Consider the following 15,697-nt stretch of genomic DNA (forward strand, 5'->3'; position numbering starts at 1 on the left):
TTCATTAAACTATCACATATCTACGTTTTCATTTAATAGAAATAGATGTTATTATACTGCAAATTTTTACATGTCCCTTTTTCTAAACAATACAATAATCTTCTAGATAAATACAATATGTTATATATTAATTAAGTTACTTTTTTATTTATAATACCCAATGAATACAAAGATGGTTTAAAAAGCTTAAAAGAATTACTCCTTATATACTAGCTATGAAAATATTGCGCAAAATAGTTTTTACCTTATCATACAATAAATATCTTAATCTGACTATTAAGTATACTTTTTGGAATAATTATATTGCCCTTTTTAAATCCATAGTTACTTAAAAGGTACACACATTGCCGATTTTAGGGAGGGGTAATTTGGCCTTACGCCTTTGATGAGAGCATTTTGAATAATATGCTATATATTTTTTGCACAATTAAATGTCCAAAAGGGAAATTAATGTTGACATTTTTTTTTAAAGGAATTCAAAATGTTTTGCAAGACTTTCTGTCAAAAATAATATATTACAAACTTTTTCAAATTTTGCATTAATGTTAAAAAAAAGGTAACGCCAAATTTATTCTCTAAAATGAAATTGTAGATTTCATTCCTATAGAAAATCTGACTGGAGAAGTACTTGTTGTCGCATTAAAAAAACTTCACATTTTCTTTTGTAGGCCACGTATATTTCACTTCAAATTATTCATAATTCATCAATACATTTATTATTTTCTTAATGGTTAGAATGAAAACTAAATTAATCCTATCCATCAAACCTAAGAAAACCATTATACTAGACTTTTCTACCAAGGATCTATTTTCTATTCTTCTGATAAAACGACAGTAACAGTTTCTTTGCCCATATTCCCTCCTTTTTTTTTTAAATTTACTTCATCCATAACTTTCCGCATGTTGTCTTTACTTTAGATTCTTTTTCATATTAAATTCAGCCCTGGGTACTCAAAACATGTCCTGCTATGTTAAGCAATATGATTTTTTCAGTATATGTAGTGAAGGGCAGTCTGCAAAAGCATGAATAACTGTGCTAAACTTTTTTCCACCGTCTTTGCAAGGAGCATTGAAGAATATATATTTATATGTATCTAGAATTGCTAAGTAAATCGCTTACCATGTTTTGTTTTAGAAATTGAACACATGATTCTCTTCTTGCACGATGTGGGAAGGTTCAATATTTTTAAGAACTTGCCGCAGATTTTGTCACCTTCCTCCTTATAATTTAATGCAAAAGACATTCTCAAATAGCATGGAATGGGCATCATGTGATTGTCTGCGGCTCTCTTTAGTGAAAAAAAAATTGAACATGGAGTCGTCGCTCAAATCATGAAAGGAAATAATACCCCTTGATAAGGCCATTATAATTATTTTGGTTCCATGAGGTTTTTAAAATACAACTTATTTTTACAGTTCTGTCGCACCACATCAATGGTGGAGGTGGATGAAAATGACGGCGTTCCTTTCTAAATAATCCTATATGCTGCTGCTAAAGATGGAGATAATTCCACCGAGTGATCATTTATAAAATCTGTTCCCAGCATAACTCATGTGGACACAGGGTGTGAGGAAATAGTAACTCGCCACTCAGTCTCTGGATGTCTTGAAAGGTAAATTTGCACTTTTTGACACACTTTTGGTAATATTCTCGGGAGCAGAGATAATCCTCCACCCATAAGAGATCTAGGTCGTTTGATTGAGGGTAAATAGATCCTATGAAAAAACATATTAAGCCAGACCCCTTCTTCTTCAATTGCCCTCTCAGCGAGCCAGGAAATAGTTGTTGCCTTATTTTGTACATTAGGAATAATTAGGAAATTTTAGAGGTTAAACCCCTTTTGAAGATTGAAACTTCTCCATTGGTAAATAGAAAACATACATACTTTTTTAAGAATGTCCAGTTTGAATAAAAGGCATCTTTTGTATCCCACTTGATTCCCAATATTTACACTCTGTCCTTAACTGAGCAGCTAGCAATTTGAATATCCTTAATTGGGCTCCATTTATCAATAGAAAAAACAACAGGTTTTTTATAATTGATCTTCAAACAGGACCTCATTTCATACTTCTCGAAGTAATTTAAAATCACTTCAATTCGTTTAGCTCATTGAGCCTCAGACTTAGCTTCCAACATCAATGTGACATTGTCGAGATACACATCAATTATATGACTCGAGGTCCCAAAATCAATTCCAAACCCCTTGAATTTCTTCATAATCGAATCTCCAAGATCTTAAAACACTGAAAGATTAAAAATTAGTCCAACTAAGACTTGTCATTAAGATTTAGAATGACAACGATTTAAAGATAACCCCAATCATTTTGATGGCTTGATAAGCTCAATTTTTTATTAAATATGATGTGCATAATATTATCATGTGCATATGTTGTGGGTTAATACAAAAACAATCCTAAACAAAAATCGAGTAATTTTAGGCTTTGTATTCCCATTTCTGGCGTGGGTTGAGATATCCAAGAATCTTGATTATTGGATAAAACTTTAATTTATTTTAGAAACTTAATTTGGACCCAATTTGGGCTTTCAAATTTAGATTTTTTAATATCTACAATTTGCAGTGTCTCTAAGGGATTAATCAGAATAATTTATTGATGGAAATTGATAATAATTGGTCGGAGATTACAAATATATTCCGAAATCAGTTTTGAGAAAAAATATTCTAGCTTGCTCTTGTATTGACGGATTATAAAAGTAAGATGTATAAAATAGACAACTCTGAACGTATGATAACGTGTTTTTCTTTCTTGCTTTTGAATAAGTAAATACCTATAGTATTTTTAAATAAAAAAATATTCTTCCTTAATAGTTTGAAGTGTAATAAATGATAAAAAGAAAGAAATCTTTATATTTTTCACCCATTTTATTTCTGAGGAGTAGCAACAAACATTTTCTTAGAGATCAATTTTTTGTTTAAGTATTTTGTTACTTCTATTTATGTACATTTTCTTCTTCGAATGCCTTAATCTTGACCAGATTTTTTATATTTTTATGGTTGAAAGCACACAAACAAAAAAAAAAGCTTTTTAAATCTTTTAGAGTTCTATGCCTTTATATATATATGTGTATATTCATGTTAATGAAGCTTTTCTGTTGAAGAGTTGACAAATAAAAATCTGTAACTTAATATATTTACCAGAAAAAAATATTTGTTATTTCTTGAAAGTTGATACCTTCTGAGCGGGTTTTGATTGTAAATATATGAAGATGAATGATTGAGATGCCGTTTGATTAGAATGGTCCAATAACAAGAATAATAAATATAATTTGATTGAAAAAGTATATAGATAGATCTAATATGCAAATAATTAATTAAATACACAATTAAAGCTACATTTCATTCAAAATAAGCTAAATATAATATATACACGTGTTTCGTCTTATAAGTCCTATAATACTCTCCTAAGAGCCCGTGTCGATTACTATTCATTAATTTATATCTAAAATAAAAACTGATAAGTCATATGAGTGACATGCAAATAAATTAAATAGTGTAAAACGGAATATAGATTAAATAAACAAAAGTGAATCATTATTAGATGCAGATTCTTAGACATTCAAAGAGAGTCGGCTTTGTATGAAAGAAGACTATACTAAATTCCAAAATCTGGCTTTAATAGATCGATTGACAAGAAGTCTGTTCGATGTTCCATGTCCAGACTAAAGGTTATGTCTAACATAGACAACACTGGAGGAGTCAGAGATGTTTTTAACAAATTTGTCATAATTTTTTTTATCAAAGCCATATTTTTAATGATCTTCTTTAAGAGAAAGGATGTTAAAAAAATGATAACAATTTATAATTTCAAATTGTGATAAAAAAAATCTTAAATTTTAACAAAAAAAAAAATCATTAACAAACACACACAATCAATGGTCACAGACGTTTGATGTACAGGTTTCCAGTAAGTCATTTTTTATTATTTTAAATGCTTAAGATTCCTTTACTAGTGATTTGATTGCATCCGTATCTTTTGATTTTGTTTGATTTTCATAATTTTCAGATATGCATAGTATTCTGTATGAACCTCAAATTTCTTTTGTAAAGGGAATTTATGAGGGATTTTAGTTTTTTTTTAACAAAATTCATACAGGTATTTAGAAATCCAGACACACCACATAAACTTAGCACACGTATTTTTTTCAGACTCTTCAAGCCTTTAATAAAGTCAGAAAATATTGATTTAGCAAATATATATCCTGTCTAGTAGAGAGTCTGATATTGATGAATTTCCCCTCCAAAAAATAATTTGGAATTGGAAACAAATTTACTGCAAAATAGAACTTTATTTTCCAGCATGTTGGAATGTTTTATAAGAGCTAAGGTTGTGAGCAGGTTCTAGAATGAGAAAAAGAACATTGGAAGCAATGTTGGAGCAATTTCAAGGTAGAAACTTTTTGTAGCTGGTGAAGTTTTAAGTATAGCTCGCTTCATATTTACAAATCTGGAATATATTTAATATACATATAGGTTTATCTCTGGTAAACAATCTCAAAATATATCTTGTATAGAATTCCTTTTTATATAGGGTTAGCATTTTTTAATTAGGAACCCTGAAGCTTTGTACATTTAATAAATATGAACATTTTTTATGGATATTTTTTTGGGACCTATTTCTGTTTGATAAGTACCATGTGCCCTCACCCCTTTACTTTGTGCACGACACCTATTGGCATTTTTTATAACTAATACATAGAAATTGCTCCTAAATATTACTCGAATCCGTAAATCAGCTCAACTCAAGAATGACAGAGGTATAAATTTTTAAAATTAGTCCAGCATGAGATTTTAAAACATACCTATTTACTTATTACTAGAGGTTTGCCGGAAGTGAGGATCATAGTTTAGGCAACCCTAGGTTTAAGACTAAGGGTTCTTGCCTGTAGGGGCATGGATAAAACTATTTTTTCTTTAATTTGAACATATAATCAGTGCAATAATAAAAGACTTGCATTCAGGTCCTTCCATTGAAAATGAAAGTCTATTCAGGAGTGCGGGCAAAATGTATGAGCCAATCAGGAATAAATTGACTCTTGAGTAAGGGGAATAACTAATTTTTAGATTATTTTAGTATCAAATTATTTACAGTTAATCTTAATCATAATTATGAATGATATATTTATGTATTTTCTTGTCAAGCCCAAATTAATAAGAAGTAAATCTTTTTGTTATTTGTTTATGTAATTTATGTATACCTGATCTTAAAAAAGGAATTGGAATTGGTATCGAAACCATTCATAAACAAGTTATTGGAATCTGAACCAGCCTAAATTTTGGCATCGGTACATCTCTGCTACTTACTCAATATCTATCACTATCCAAAAAAAGTAACCCACTTAAAATTCAATTTTGGTTTTAAAAAAAGTTAAATTAAATTTGTATTTAAGACCTTTTTGTGGAAACTATCTCTTCAAATTCAATATTAGTTCCCAAAACCCAAGGCCCTCACTTTAAATTCAAGTTTACTTTTTTTATATTTTATTATGATAAAATTGGCGAATTTCTAGCTTATTGCGATTAGTGACACTTTGGCTGTGTAATTAGTCAGACACTTAATTATAGTAAATATAAAATAAAATTTTAATTATAAGAAGACATACATCCAAAATTGAAGGTCTATTATTAAAAACTGATACAAAATGATAAATATCTTTTGTACAAAAACAGAAGAAAAAATTTAAAAAAATTTGTTAATTTCAAGATACATTTATTAATCCCTCTAAAATGTCCTTTTTTATGGAAATCAAAATAGGGCCACCTAAATATATTGTATATAGAACGTAAAAATTGTTTGTACTCATTATCGATTCCTTTTCTTCATTTCAGATATCCCTTCTTCTACTCTCAGCCTTGATTCCCCTTGCACTACCTGAGCAGTTCAATCAGTACCCACAAGGATACTATCCATTTGAGGAATCTCCAGCCAAAGTCCCTCCAAAAGTACGAAAACCTCCTTATCTTCAAACGCAAGTCCCATGTCCTGGGCAAGGACGAGGATCCTCCTCAAAAGAGCAAACTTTGGACAATCTCTGTGGAGACTTGAATAAAGGCTATCTTCCAATCAATCCCATCAGGCAAAGTGTTCAGGGGGATTCTTATCCTTTGTAAGTAGAATACATGAGCCGAGTTTTTACTTTTCTCTTTACGTGGTGTGTACAATATTTTTAGTTATTTGTTTGTTTGTTATGAATGAGAATATGAAAGTATCAAATTTCGAAAAATACACAATTTTCTGTATGTAAATATGTAGCTATAATTTCAAACAATGCTTTTAAAAAATGGTCTTTCCTTTCTTCGTCTTTAAATATAATAAATATATCTGTTGTATACATATGTACATATTATAATGTCAAATCAAGTAAAAATACAATTTGACACTGATGAATTTATACGCTTTTTATAGTTGCCCATGAATGGTGTCTTATTTTACTTCTCAGCACCCGGGTTTTCTGCCAAATATAATTTAATGCATCATAATAAGGGGGGAAATACGTGTCGTACATATGTTCAATTTACACTAACCTTGGATATTCTGTCTCTTTGTTTTTTTCAGTGATTTAATCAAGACGAAAACCCTAGAGTTCTTCAGTAAAACACTGCCCATCCTCAAAGCAGATGATACCCTACCGAAAGTGGCTAAGTTCTCGGATTCACCTAATTCCTATTCCAGTAATGGACTCAATATTCATTCAGTGGGACAAAACAAGTAAGAAAAATATTTATTCAATATGTTATATAAAAAAAATCCTCAAGCAACGGCTTACGCAGGATTATGCTTTCGGAGAGGGACTGTTTTTTGACTTTAAAAAAAAAATCGAAAAATTAAAATTTTTTGAACAAAAGTTTCAAATATTAAATTTTTTCCAATAAATCTCAAAAATCCACAGCTATTCAGACAAAAAATCAATAAAAAAAATTTCAAGTATTAAATTTTCTAGTAAAAAACAAAAATTCCCCAATTTTTTTTTTTTTTTTTGAGGGAGGGGAAAGATACAACTCCTCCAAACAGTTGCCCTTGTTGTGCTGATAATTGGTCCATTTTCTCCCTATTCGTTCCGTTCCTAAATGATTTTTTTCTAGACTAGTTTGGACGAATATTTTGATCGAGACCGCGGTATCAGATTGTGGGACGAAATTTAATGCATTTCAAATTTAATTCCCCCCTTTTATTAATGGGATTTATACATTTATAAAACACTTTAAATTTTATATGACGTCATACTGGAAAGCAAAAATGGCGTCATCAACAATTCTTTTATAAAATCAATTTAGACCGAATTTCAAAAAATATGATTTTTTATGGGACCGATCTAGACTGAGTTTTTCCCTGGAATCAATCTAGATCAAATTTTACTATGAGACCAGTCCAAACCAAGCTTCTTTAAAATAGCAAATTACTTTGATCCATGAAAAATTATTAGGGTATAAGATTGGTCTAAGATTTACAGACCAATCACTACTAATAACTACATATTCTAAGAATCCATTAGATAAATGATTCCCAAACTGAGGTATGTCGAGAAAGGTGATAAATAGGTTCAGCCTCTGTCATTATATAATCAGTTTGTTTATTTTAGAGGTATTTGGTGATTTTGAATTTTTTTCAGGTGGTACACGATTTACAAAATTTGAGAACAACTGCTTAAGATTTGATATCCTCCTATTATTTTCGATAATAAGCAAACCCTGTCAAATACTTAATACATATTATCATATAAGTACAAAAGCAAAATTGGATCTATTGCACTTTTTTAATAAATACTAATATATTCAAACATGTCTTCTCGTTAATATATATAATTAATTGGACCAATTTTCAAAAAAAGAAATCTGTGAAAATTGTAGCCATATTTTTTGAAGTGAAAAAAAAAAAAAAAAAAATGGAATATCCAATGGAACAGTAGATTCGTAGATGAAATAAAGTTTGTAGAAATCTGTCTAGAGATTCGTTTGTATACAAATATGACACAAAAAATTGAGTTTTAACGGAAATATCTTAATAGCTTTTTGCAATTTTCTTAGCGAATTTCGATTTCTCAATTTTTTGACAGCAATAAAAGATGGACTGATCATCTATACTAATTTTTTCATGCATATATGACGGTATGTTATTTGAAGCTTCTAACACATATATATATATATATATTAATTCATAATAATACATAATATATATTGTAAAGGAGACATATTGTAATGCTCGCCCCTACAGAACATTAAGAAGAAATAACATTGATCATTGTCAAAAAGGTTTTCGGCTCCCTCCTTCGCCTGAGCAAACCTTTGCTTGTATAATATAAATGCTACTTATTAATTTATTAATTCCTTTCTCCTTTTAAAATTCTAAAGTATCAGTGAGCAAGGAACACTACTGCTTATAAATATCTCTATATTTACAAATAACATGCCAGATAGTTGAATGTAATATGATCACCTTGACAATTTGAGAATTTGTGGGAGAAGAGTAGTATAGCTGTCAGACATTTGATTAAATTAGGGCGAGCAGCTATGAGACGAAGGAAATTAACACAAACAATTCACTCTGTATCTAGTAATGATTTAGACAGGAATTAATCCGATGTCGATGTTCAATACTACTACTCCAAGTCCATCAAGGACTTATTACTTTGTAACAAAAACTCAGTGTACTCTCTTTCTCTTACGCATTTGTCAATATTTTATACTTATATATTTCTTCAAGAATAAGAGGATAACAGGTTTGGTAAATAAAAAATTTAAAATTCAAATAGCAACTACAAAAATCGGTACTAGGAAAACTGCCATGGGAAAAATTGCCGGTGGAAGATTGCCTTGGAGGAAAATTGCCAGGGAGAACATTGCCCGTATTTTGATCAAACTTCATAATGAATAGTAACACATTATAAATTTGTTTAATATCATTTATGACAAATACCTAAACATATTTGTTTGATAATCCCCCAATCTTTTAATAAATGGTAAATTGATTGGTAAGGGGGGGGATAACTAGCTTACATTATGGTTGAATACTCTCCACCCTCAGATTGTCCCGGGGGTAGTGTGGGATTGTTAAAAATCAAATCACTGCCAATACATCCAAGGAACACCTCTAACACTAGAAACACTCAAAGCCCTTGGATTGGCTGGGGTCCCAGGGATAGTGTGGGATAGTTAAAAACCCCGCCAAAGCACCATATACATACAAGGCACCCCTCTGATATCAAAAAATAGTTCTAAGCTCTCGGATTACACAGAATACTTGAAGGTACCCCCGTATCCTTAAAAACCACGGTCAATGCGTCACATACATCCAAAGAACCCCTCTAATACCAAAAAACAGTTTAATTGAGTACACTCAATTTTCAATTACTTTTTTATTTTTATTTCTGGAAAGGTTAGAGTATCTAACTGATTTCTTTTTGAAAAAAATAATTTATCTAATTCTGTGTGTAAACCGTAAATGAAATAAAATTTTAAATCTTTATTGTATAAATTCTTACAAGAAATTATACAATAACTTTCTTATAATAATTTTTAAAGACCTAAAATAAATGCAAATTATATGTATGATAAATCTTTTAGGTATAAAATTTCATCATCATATTTGTCATATTTTCTAACAATATTGGGAATACGCTTATTAATTTCTTTATATTTATTATTTTGTTGAAAAATATCACCTCTATCGTGTTGTTTTAGCTTCAATCTGGACATAAATTCTTCTTTTTTAAATGTTTCAATTATATGCAAAAGATTAGGATGCGAAAATGTAACACACTTATTAATTGCACTATGGAATCCCTCCACCCCATTGTTTGTCCTGGGGTCACCATTCTTTGTTCGATCAAATACATTCCATAATTTGATGGGGTATCTTAGTGCATCTCTTCGCATGTTGTTTATTCTTCCTCTTAATTTTATTTTATTTACGGTTTACACACAGAATTAGATAAATATGTACTATCAAAGTAAATACATCGAAGTACTTGTGAGTGAAATTTCAACACTGTTTCTTTCACTTTTGATTAACTTTGCCATTTTGTAGAAATAAGTAATATGATAGTAGAGCTACCAAAAGACAAATGAATATTAATTTTTTATGATGCGTGGTAAATTAAAGGAGATTAATAACAGAGTACCAAATAAATTAATGTGTCATACGTAAAACAAAGAAAAAATCCAGTGTTGAAATTTCACTCACAAGTACTTCGATGTATTTACTTTGATAGTACATAGATAAATCCGCGGATTGTAAAACAAAGAAAAAATTAAGTACTCAGATCGCACTGAAAAGTAAATTGAAGATATTATTTATAGTTACAAACAATTATGTTTAGAAATTTATAATTACACAAGTTCTCGGATTTAGTGGGGTTATCATGACAGTCACAGGGGTTGTAAAAGGACATGTACTGAGGTAATGCCAGAGCCATCTTATGGATTACACAAAATATAGAAATACGAAAGGGACTCATGCTTTTAATCTTTAAAAAAAATTGCGTAATGATTATATTGCATATGCCATAAAGGAGGGTTAAATACAATGTCAACAATTTGTGCCTGCCGAAGTAATATTACAGAAATATGCATTGAACTAACATACCCTATAAGATTTAAAAAAAAAAAAATAGCGAATGTGAGACATGCACCTTGTTGATTCGTCCCGTGACACTTGGCTTTGAACACTACCAAGACATCTTCGCCAAGCTCGAGGTCTTGAAACTATTTTTTTTTATATTAAAGGGTTCTTTGGATGCATGTGTTGCTTTGACAGTGGTTCTTAAGGATCCAGGGTACCCTCAAGTATCCTGAGGAACCCAGGGTCATGCCACTATTTTTTGATATTAGAGGGGTTCCTCTAGAGGTTTTTTTAGCAATCCCCCACTACCCCCGGGACATTGGCCAATCTGAGGGTGGAGAGTTTTCAACCATATTTTAAGAGGGCCGAAGCTATTTATCCCCCCTTACCAATCCTCTCGATCAATTTATTAGAAGATTGGATTGAATTTCAAAAAATGCAATGAAATTGTATTGCAATCATATTACTCACACTTGAAGGTACTCCCTTGGGGTATAGCCCAAACAAATATGTTTAGATATTTGTCATAAATAATATTAAGCGAATTTATAATGTGTAATTATTCATCATAAAGTTTGATCAAAATACAAACAATTTTCTTACATGGCAATTTTCTCCATGGCAATATTCCACTGGCAATTTCCCCCAGGGCAGTTTTCCGCACAAGACAAAAATCTGGGCCCCCTTACAAAATCATATTATTATCATATTTCTATCAAAAGATATGTCGTCTCTAGGTGTAAACATATTTTTTATGACATTCTCTCAGGCGTGTTTTTTTACAATCGCCTCAATTAAGACAATATTTCCATATCGAAATACTAGAATGCTTGTAAGTGGAGGCTTAAGTGCAACCAGAACAAAAGGGCTAGAAAAACAGAGAAATTACTTGAATAAATTAAATGTGTTCAGAAGGTCAAGCATGCTCAAAATAATTTCAGGGATTTTGTCTTATTCTTTTTGGAAAGTAGTTTGAGAGACACCATGAAGATCGTTATAGACGTACCGGAAGGGACCTCTCGTGACGTCCCTGGCTTCGGTCTTAAAATGGCATCAGTTTCATTTTCAAAAGGGAAGAAAGAAAAAAAGAATTTTATGTCTTTGATTTTGTCAACAATAAAACTAATTCATATTTAACCAGAGGCATTGACAGGGGTTGGACTTGAGTGGCTGTAGCCCTTCCCCAAAATTAAGGAATTTTTGCTTCTTATTAGATTTTCTTTTCTAAAAAAAATTAATATTGCTCATTTTTTCCAAAAAAATATCCTTTTTTGTCAGTAGGTATGAATTTAACCCTCCCCCCCCCCCCCACTCAATATAATCCTGTGGACGCCCCTGTTAACTGAGCTGTTCTTTTTGTAATTTGAACACATACTCTCACACATCACCCAGGATATGTATTGTTTGGCTTAAAATAGGCTGTGACTTTCCTAATGTCAGAGCTTCGGTACGTCTTTGAAGAACTCCATCCTTACAAAATTGAAAATAATTTCCCTTTAACAATATATGTACATGTTGTGCGACTAGATATTTGACAAAGCTTCTCTTGCGATCGAAAAAAAGATTGTTCAATCAAGAAATATATTATACCAAATGAAAAAGTTACAGTATATTTTGTTCTTTTTTCTGCTATATATCAATATTTTCTTAAATATAAGTTATATGTTGTACATGTCTACAATATTTGTTCTCCAACTCTTTTGCTACATACGAATATATTTTCACACTCAAAGAATTATTTTTTAAGGTAAATATGGTTGTATGTACCATGCCTTACTATGTAAATACCCTTCTTTTCTTTTTTAAATCAACTAAATGTTCTCTAATAAAAGGTATGATGTTCGAGATACATCATATGTCTATATTAGAAATTCTAGGCCCAAATTTCCCTATGGACATTACAACGGAAAAATTTACATTTAATTTAATATTTTTCATCGAATTTTAATAAAATTTATTATTTAAATTACTCATTATTAAGAAACAAAAAAATGAAATGAAAGATCTGTAATTCAATCCAACTCTAAGTTCTGAGTTTCTTTAAGTAATGAATTTGATCAAAAATCGTTTTATATGTTTACCCTTACGCTTTTGATTTTAGTTTTTTTAAACCAGTAAACTTATAGAAAAATGTTATAAAAAAATGGTTGACCTGAACTATTTTTTTGACGATGAGTAGAGGGGACACACTCAAGTATAATTAAATAAAAATCATTTATTAGACATGTTTTTTTAATTAATATACCTTTTAGTAAATATCTGTATATAAATTTGTATTGTAAAAATTTATCCTCTTCGAGTAATTGAAAAAAATGTAAAGAATTTCCATTGTTCATTAATTCATTCTTTATGAAACTGTGGGGGGTACGGTATTATAAATAAATAATATGAAATTTGTTTTATTTTATTCACTATGATAGCATTCCAAAAGACTTCCATCTGTAAAATTGCTCGTAGACAGAGGAAAGAATGTGAGGATGAATCTATTTTGGAGACTTCGATGCTTTGTCAATTGATTAACAATCTTATAATCTTTGGAAGAATTTTTTTTTGGAAATTATTGCTACTTGTTCCATTTGAACTTTGAAAACGGGTTTTCCAATCAATTCAACACAAAATTTGCTTATATATCACAGCTACCGGCCCGTGCAAAATTTTTTACCGGTGATGTAAATATACTTTTTAAGAGGTTTTGTAGCAACCAATCTGATTGTTTCGTATTTTTACTGTTAAAATAAACAAAAATCCTTCCTGTGAGAGCGTAACAACTTCCACACGTGAGACCATGTCCAATCAGGAAACAAAGAGGATCGAAATTGCAGCCCTCCTCCGAGCGGGAGTGCCTCATAAAAACATTAAGGAACCGGTTGGGGCCTCGTTGAAGACAATTTACAACGTTTCCAATAGCTTGGAGGCTGGGGTGATCTCAAGCATTCCCCTGGAGCTGGCAGGAAGCCACTGTCTCAACAAGGCAAGTAAAGGCAGTGTTCAAGAGGACTCCCAACAGGCCCATTGCCGACATGGCCAGAAAGATGGGAACGTCGAGAACAACTGTTTCAAGCGCATTAAGAAGGGCTGGAGGAAAGTCCCTGAGGCGTACTGAACGCCCTCTGCTAACTGAACGTCAGCGAGAAGTCAGACTTGAGCGTGCCAAGAAAATCATGAATGATATCAAGAGCTCATCTAGACGCATTATCATTTTTTCAGATGAGAAAACTTTTACGGTCGATCCTGTTTTCAACAGGCAAAATGACCGTGTTGTGAGCTTTGGAGATGTGCAAGATAAGCTCCGCTATGTGGCAACAACAAAGCACCCTGCTTCGGCGATGATGTTGGGTCTCGTGGCCTCCAACGGGAAGACCATGAAGCCGGTATGGTTCCCCACTGGCTACAGATTAACAGCGGATGATTATGTGAAGATTCTGGCGTCCAAGGTCCTTCCGTGGATCAAATCCATAGTTGGCAACTCTCCTTGGGGGCTTCAACAAGATGGAGCACCCTCCCACGCTTCCAAGAAAGCTCAGGAGTGGCTCAAGGACAACATGAACTTTTGGCCCAAGGACTACTGGCCCCCTCAGAGCCCAGATCTGAACCCACTAGACTTCTCTATCTAGGAGCACGTGGAGACCAAGGCCTGCAAAAAACGACACAAGAACATAAATGCCTTAAAGGCTGCTTTCAACAAGGCCTGGGCCTCCATGGACGCCGATTACATCCAGCAAGTCTGTGGCAGCTTCAGACGTAGCCTGACCAGTGTCATTGAGTCAAATGGTGGCTACATTGATTAAATTTGATCACAAACTATTTTATTATTCTAAAAATGTATGAATAAATTATTTCTTAAGTCATTCGAAATGTCATTATTGTCCGCGATATGTTCTGAACAAAAATCGGTAAATAATTCTGCACGGCCCGGTATATAATAAAATAAATATATTCTGTATGAACATTTCAAAATTGTTCAGAAGAGGCAAAATGAAAAAAAAAAATACCGCTTTCTAAAATTTATGTTATAGCTTGTGAATTTAAAATTATCCAGGTATGTCATAATTTACAGGTTCTGCCCCTTTTTTGAAAGCGGAGGGGCCAATAACTAATTTTAAATTTTTTTTTACATCTATATATCAAATGACTAACCGTCGTCACAGCCGTCCAAGGGACTTTGTTATATATTCATGAAATGTCAAGTTTTTTTTTAAATGCTCCTTTAATTGGTTAGATGGAGTTTCATTGTTTTAGTATAAGTAAACATTATAGTATTACATTTACTACATCGAAGCTAGGAAACTTTTGGTGAAATCCATATACATAAAGTAGCATATTTTATAGAATATTAGATTCATTAAATTTTATAGAGATTTTATATTGTGAATGGACTGATGAATTTTATGTTTTTTTTTACATATAGTATTTATCTATATTGAGGTATTGTTAAAAAGTTATTTTCTTGTTGAGAGTCCATGTGGTATTTGTGACACGGTCCAGATTATAAATTTTTCAGAACGATTTGATGTAAATCCTGGGTCAGTCATGAGAACAAAATCAGTCTGCATCAGCTATATAATAATATGCTACACTGATGTAAATTTCTGTCTGAGACGATGTTTTATTTTACATATTTTAATGAAGTCAATCGTAATTTCGAATGAGCAAGTACCTTACAGTGACTCACGGTCTGATAACGTGTATTGACCAAAATATTGGTTTAGATCAGTGCAAAAAACAGTCAGAACAATTGTTAATTTACCATAATTCTACACCGGTTGTACGCATATTTTAAATTGTATCAGATAATTTAAATCGGAATGCATATATGTTATATCATAAACATTAATGCATTTACAAAATCACTTATTATCATTAATAAAATAAAATCAATAAAAATTAACAGACCGGATCAAATTGAATACGCTCCATATAATTCAATAAAATTAAAGAAATTACAAAAACAAAGTCTAATCTAATGACCATACATTTATTGGCCATTGAAAAGAAAAAATGCTTTGAGGCTTTTATCACGATGTAGTGTACGATTATTTAGTCAAGTATCAATGTGAAATGTGCTGTCCGAGTATAAAATAATATTACTATTTTTTAACTCAATACCCATTCCATGATTATA

At 31.4% G+C, this 15,697-nt stretch overlaps 1 protein-coding gene across 1 annotated transcript in view; it reads left to right on the top strand.

The window, feature by feature from the left end:
• spz6 (Spaetzle domain-containing protein 6) overlaps positions 1 to 15,697 on the top strand; it is a 39,457-nt gene that overhangs the window by 12,974 nt on the left and 10,786 nt on the right. The window contains exons 2-3 of the mRNA XM_040710065.2: positions 5,847 to 6,124; positions 6,574 to 6,726. Coding sequence (XP_040565999.1) covers positions 5,847 to 6,124; positions 6,574 to 6,726 — 431 coding nt within the window. The remainder of the gene's footprint in view (positions 1 to 5,846; positions 6,125 to 6,573; positions 6,727 to 15,697) is intronic.

Source organism: Lepeophtheirus salmonis, chromosome 4, assembly GCF_016086655.4.
Source record: "Lepeophtheirus salmonis chromosome 4, UVic_Lsal_1.4, whole genome shotgun sequence".
In the NCBI taxonomy this organism is placed as follows: domain Eukaryota; kingdom Metazoa; phylum Arthropoda; class Copepoda; order Siphonostomatoida; family Caligidae; genus Lepeophtheirus; species Lepeophtheirus salmonis.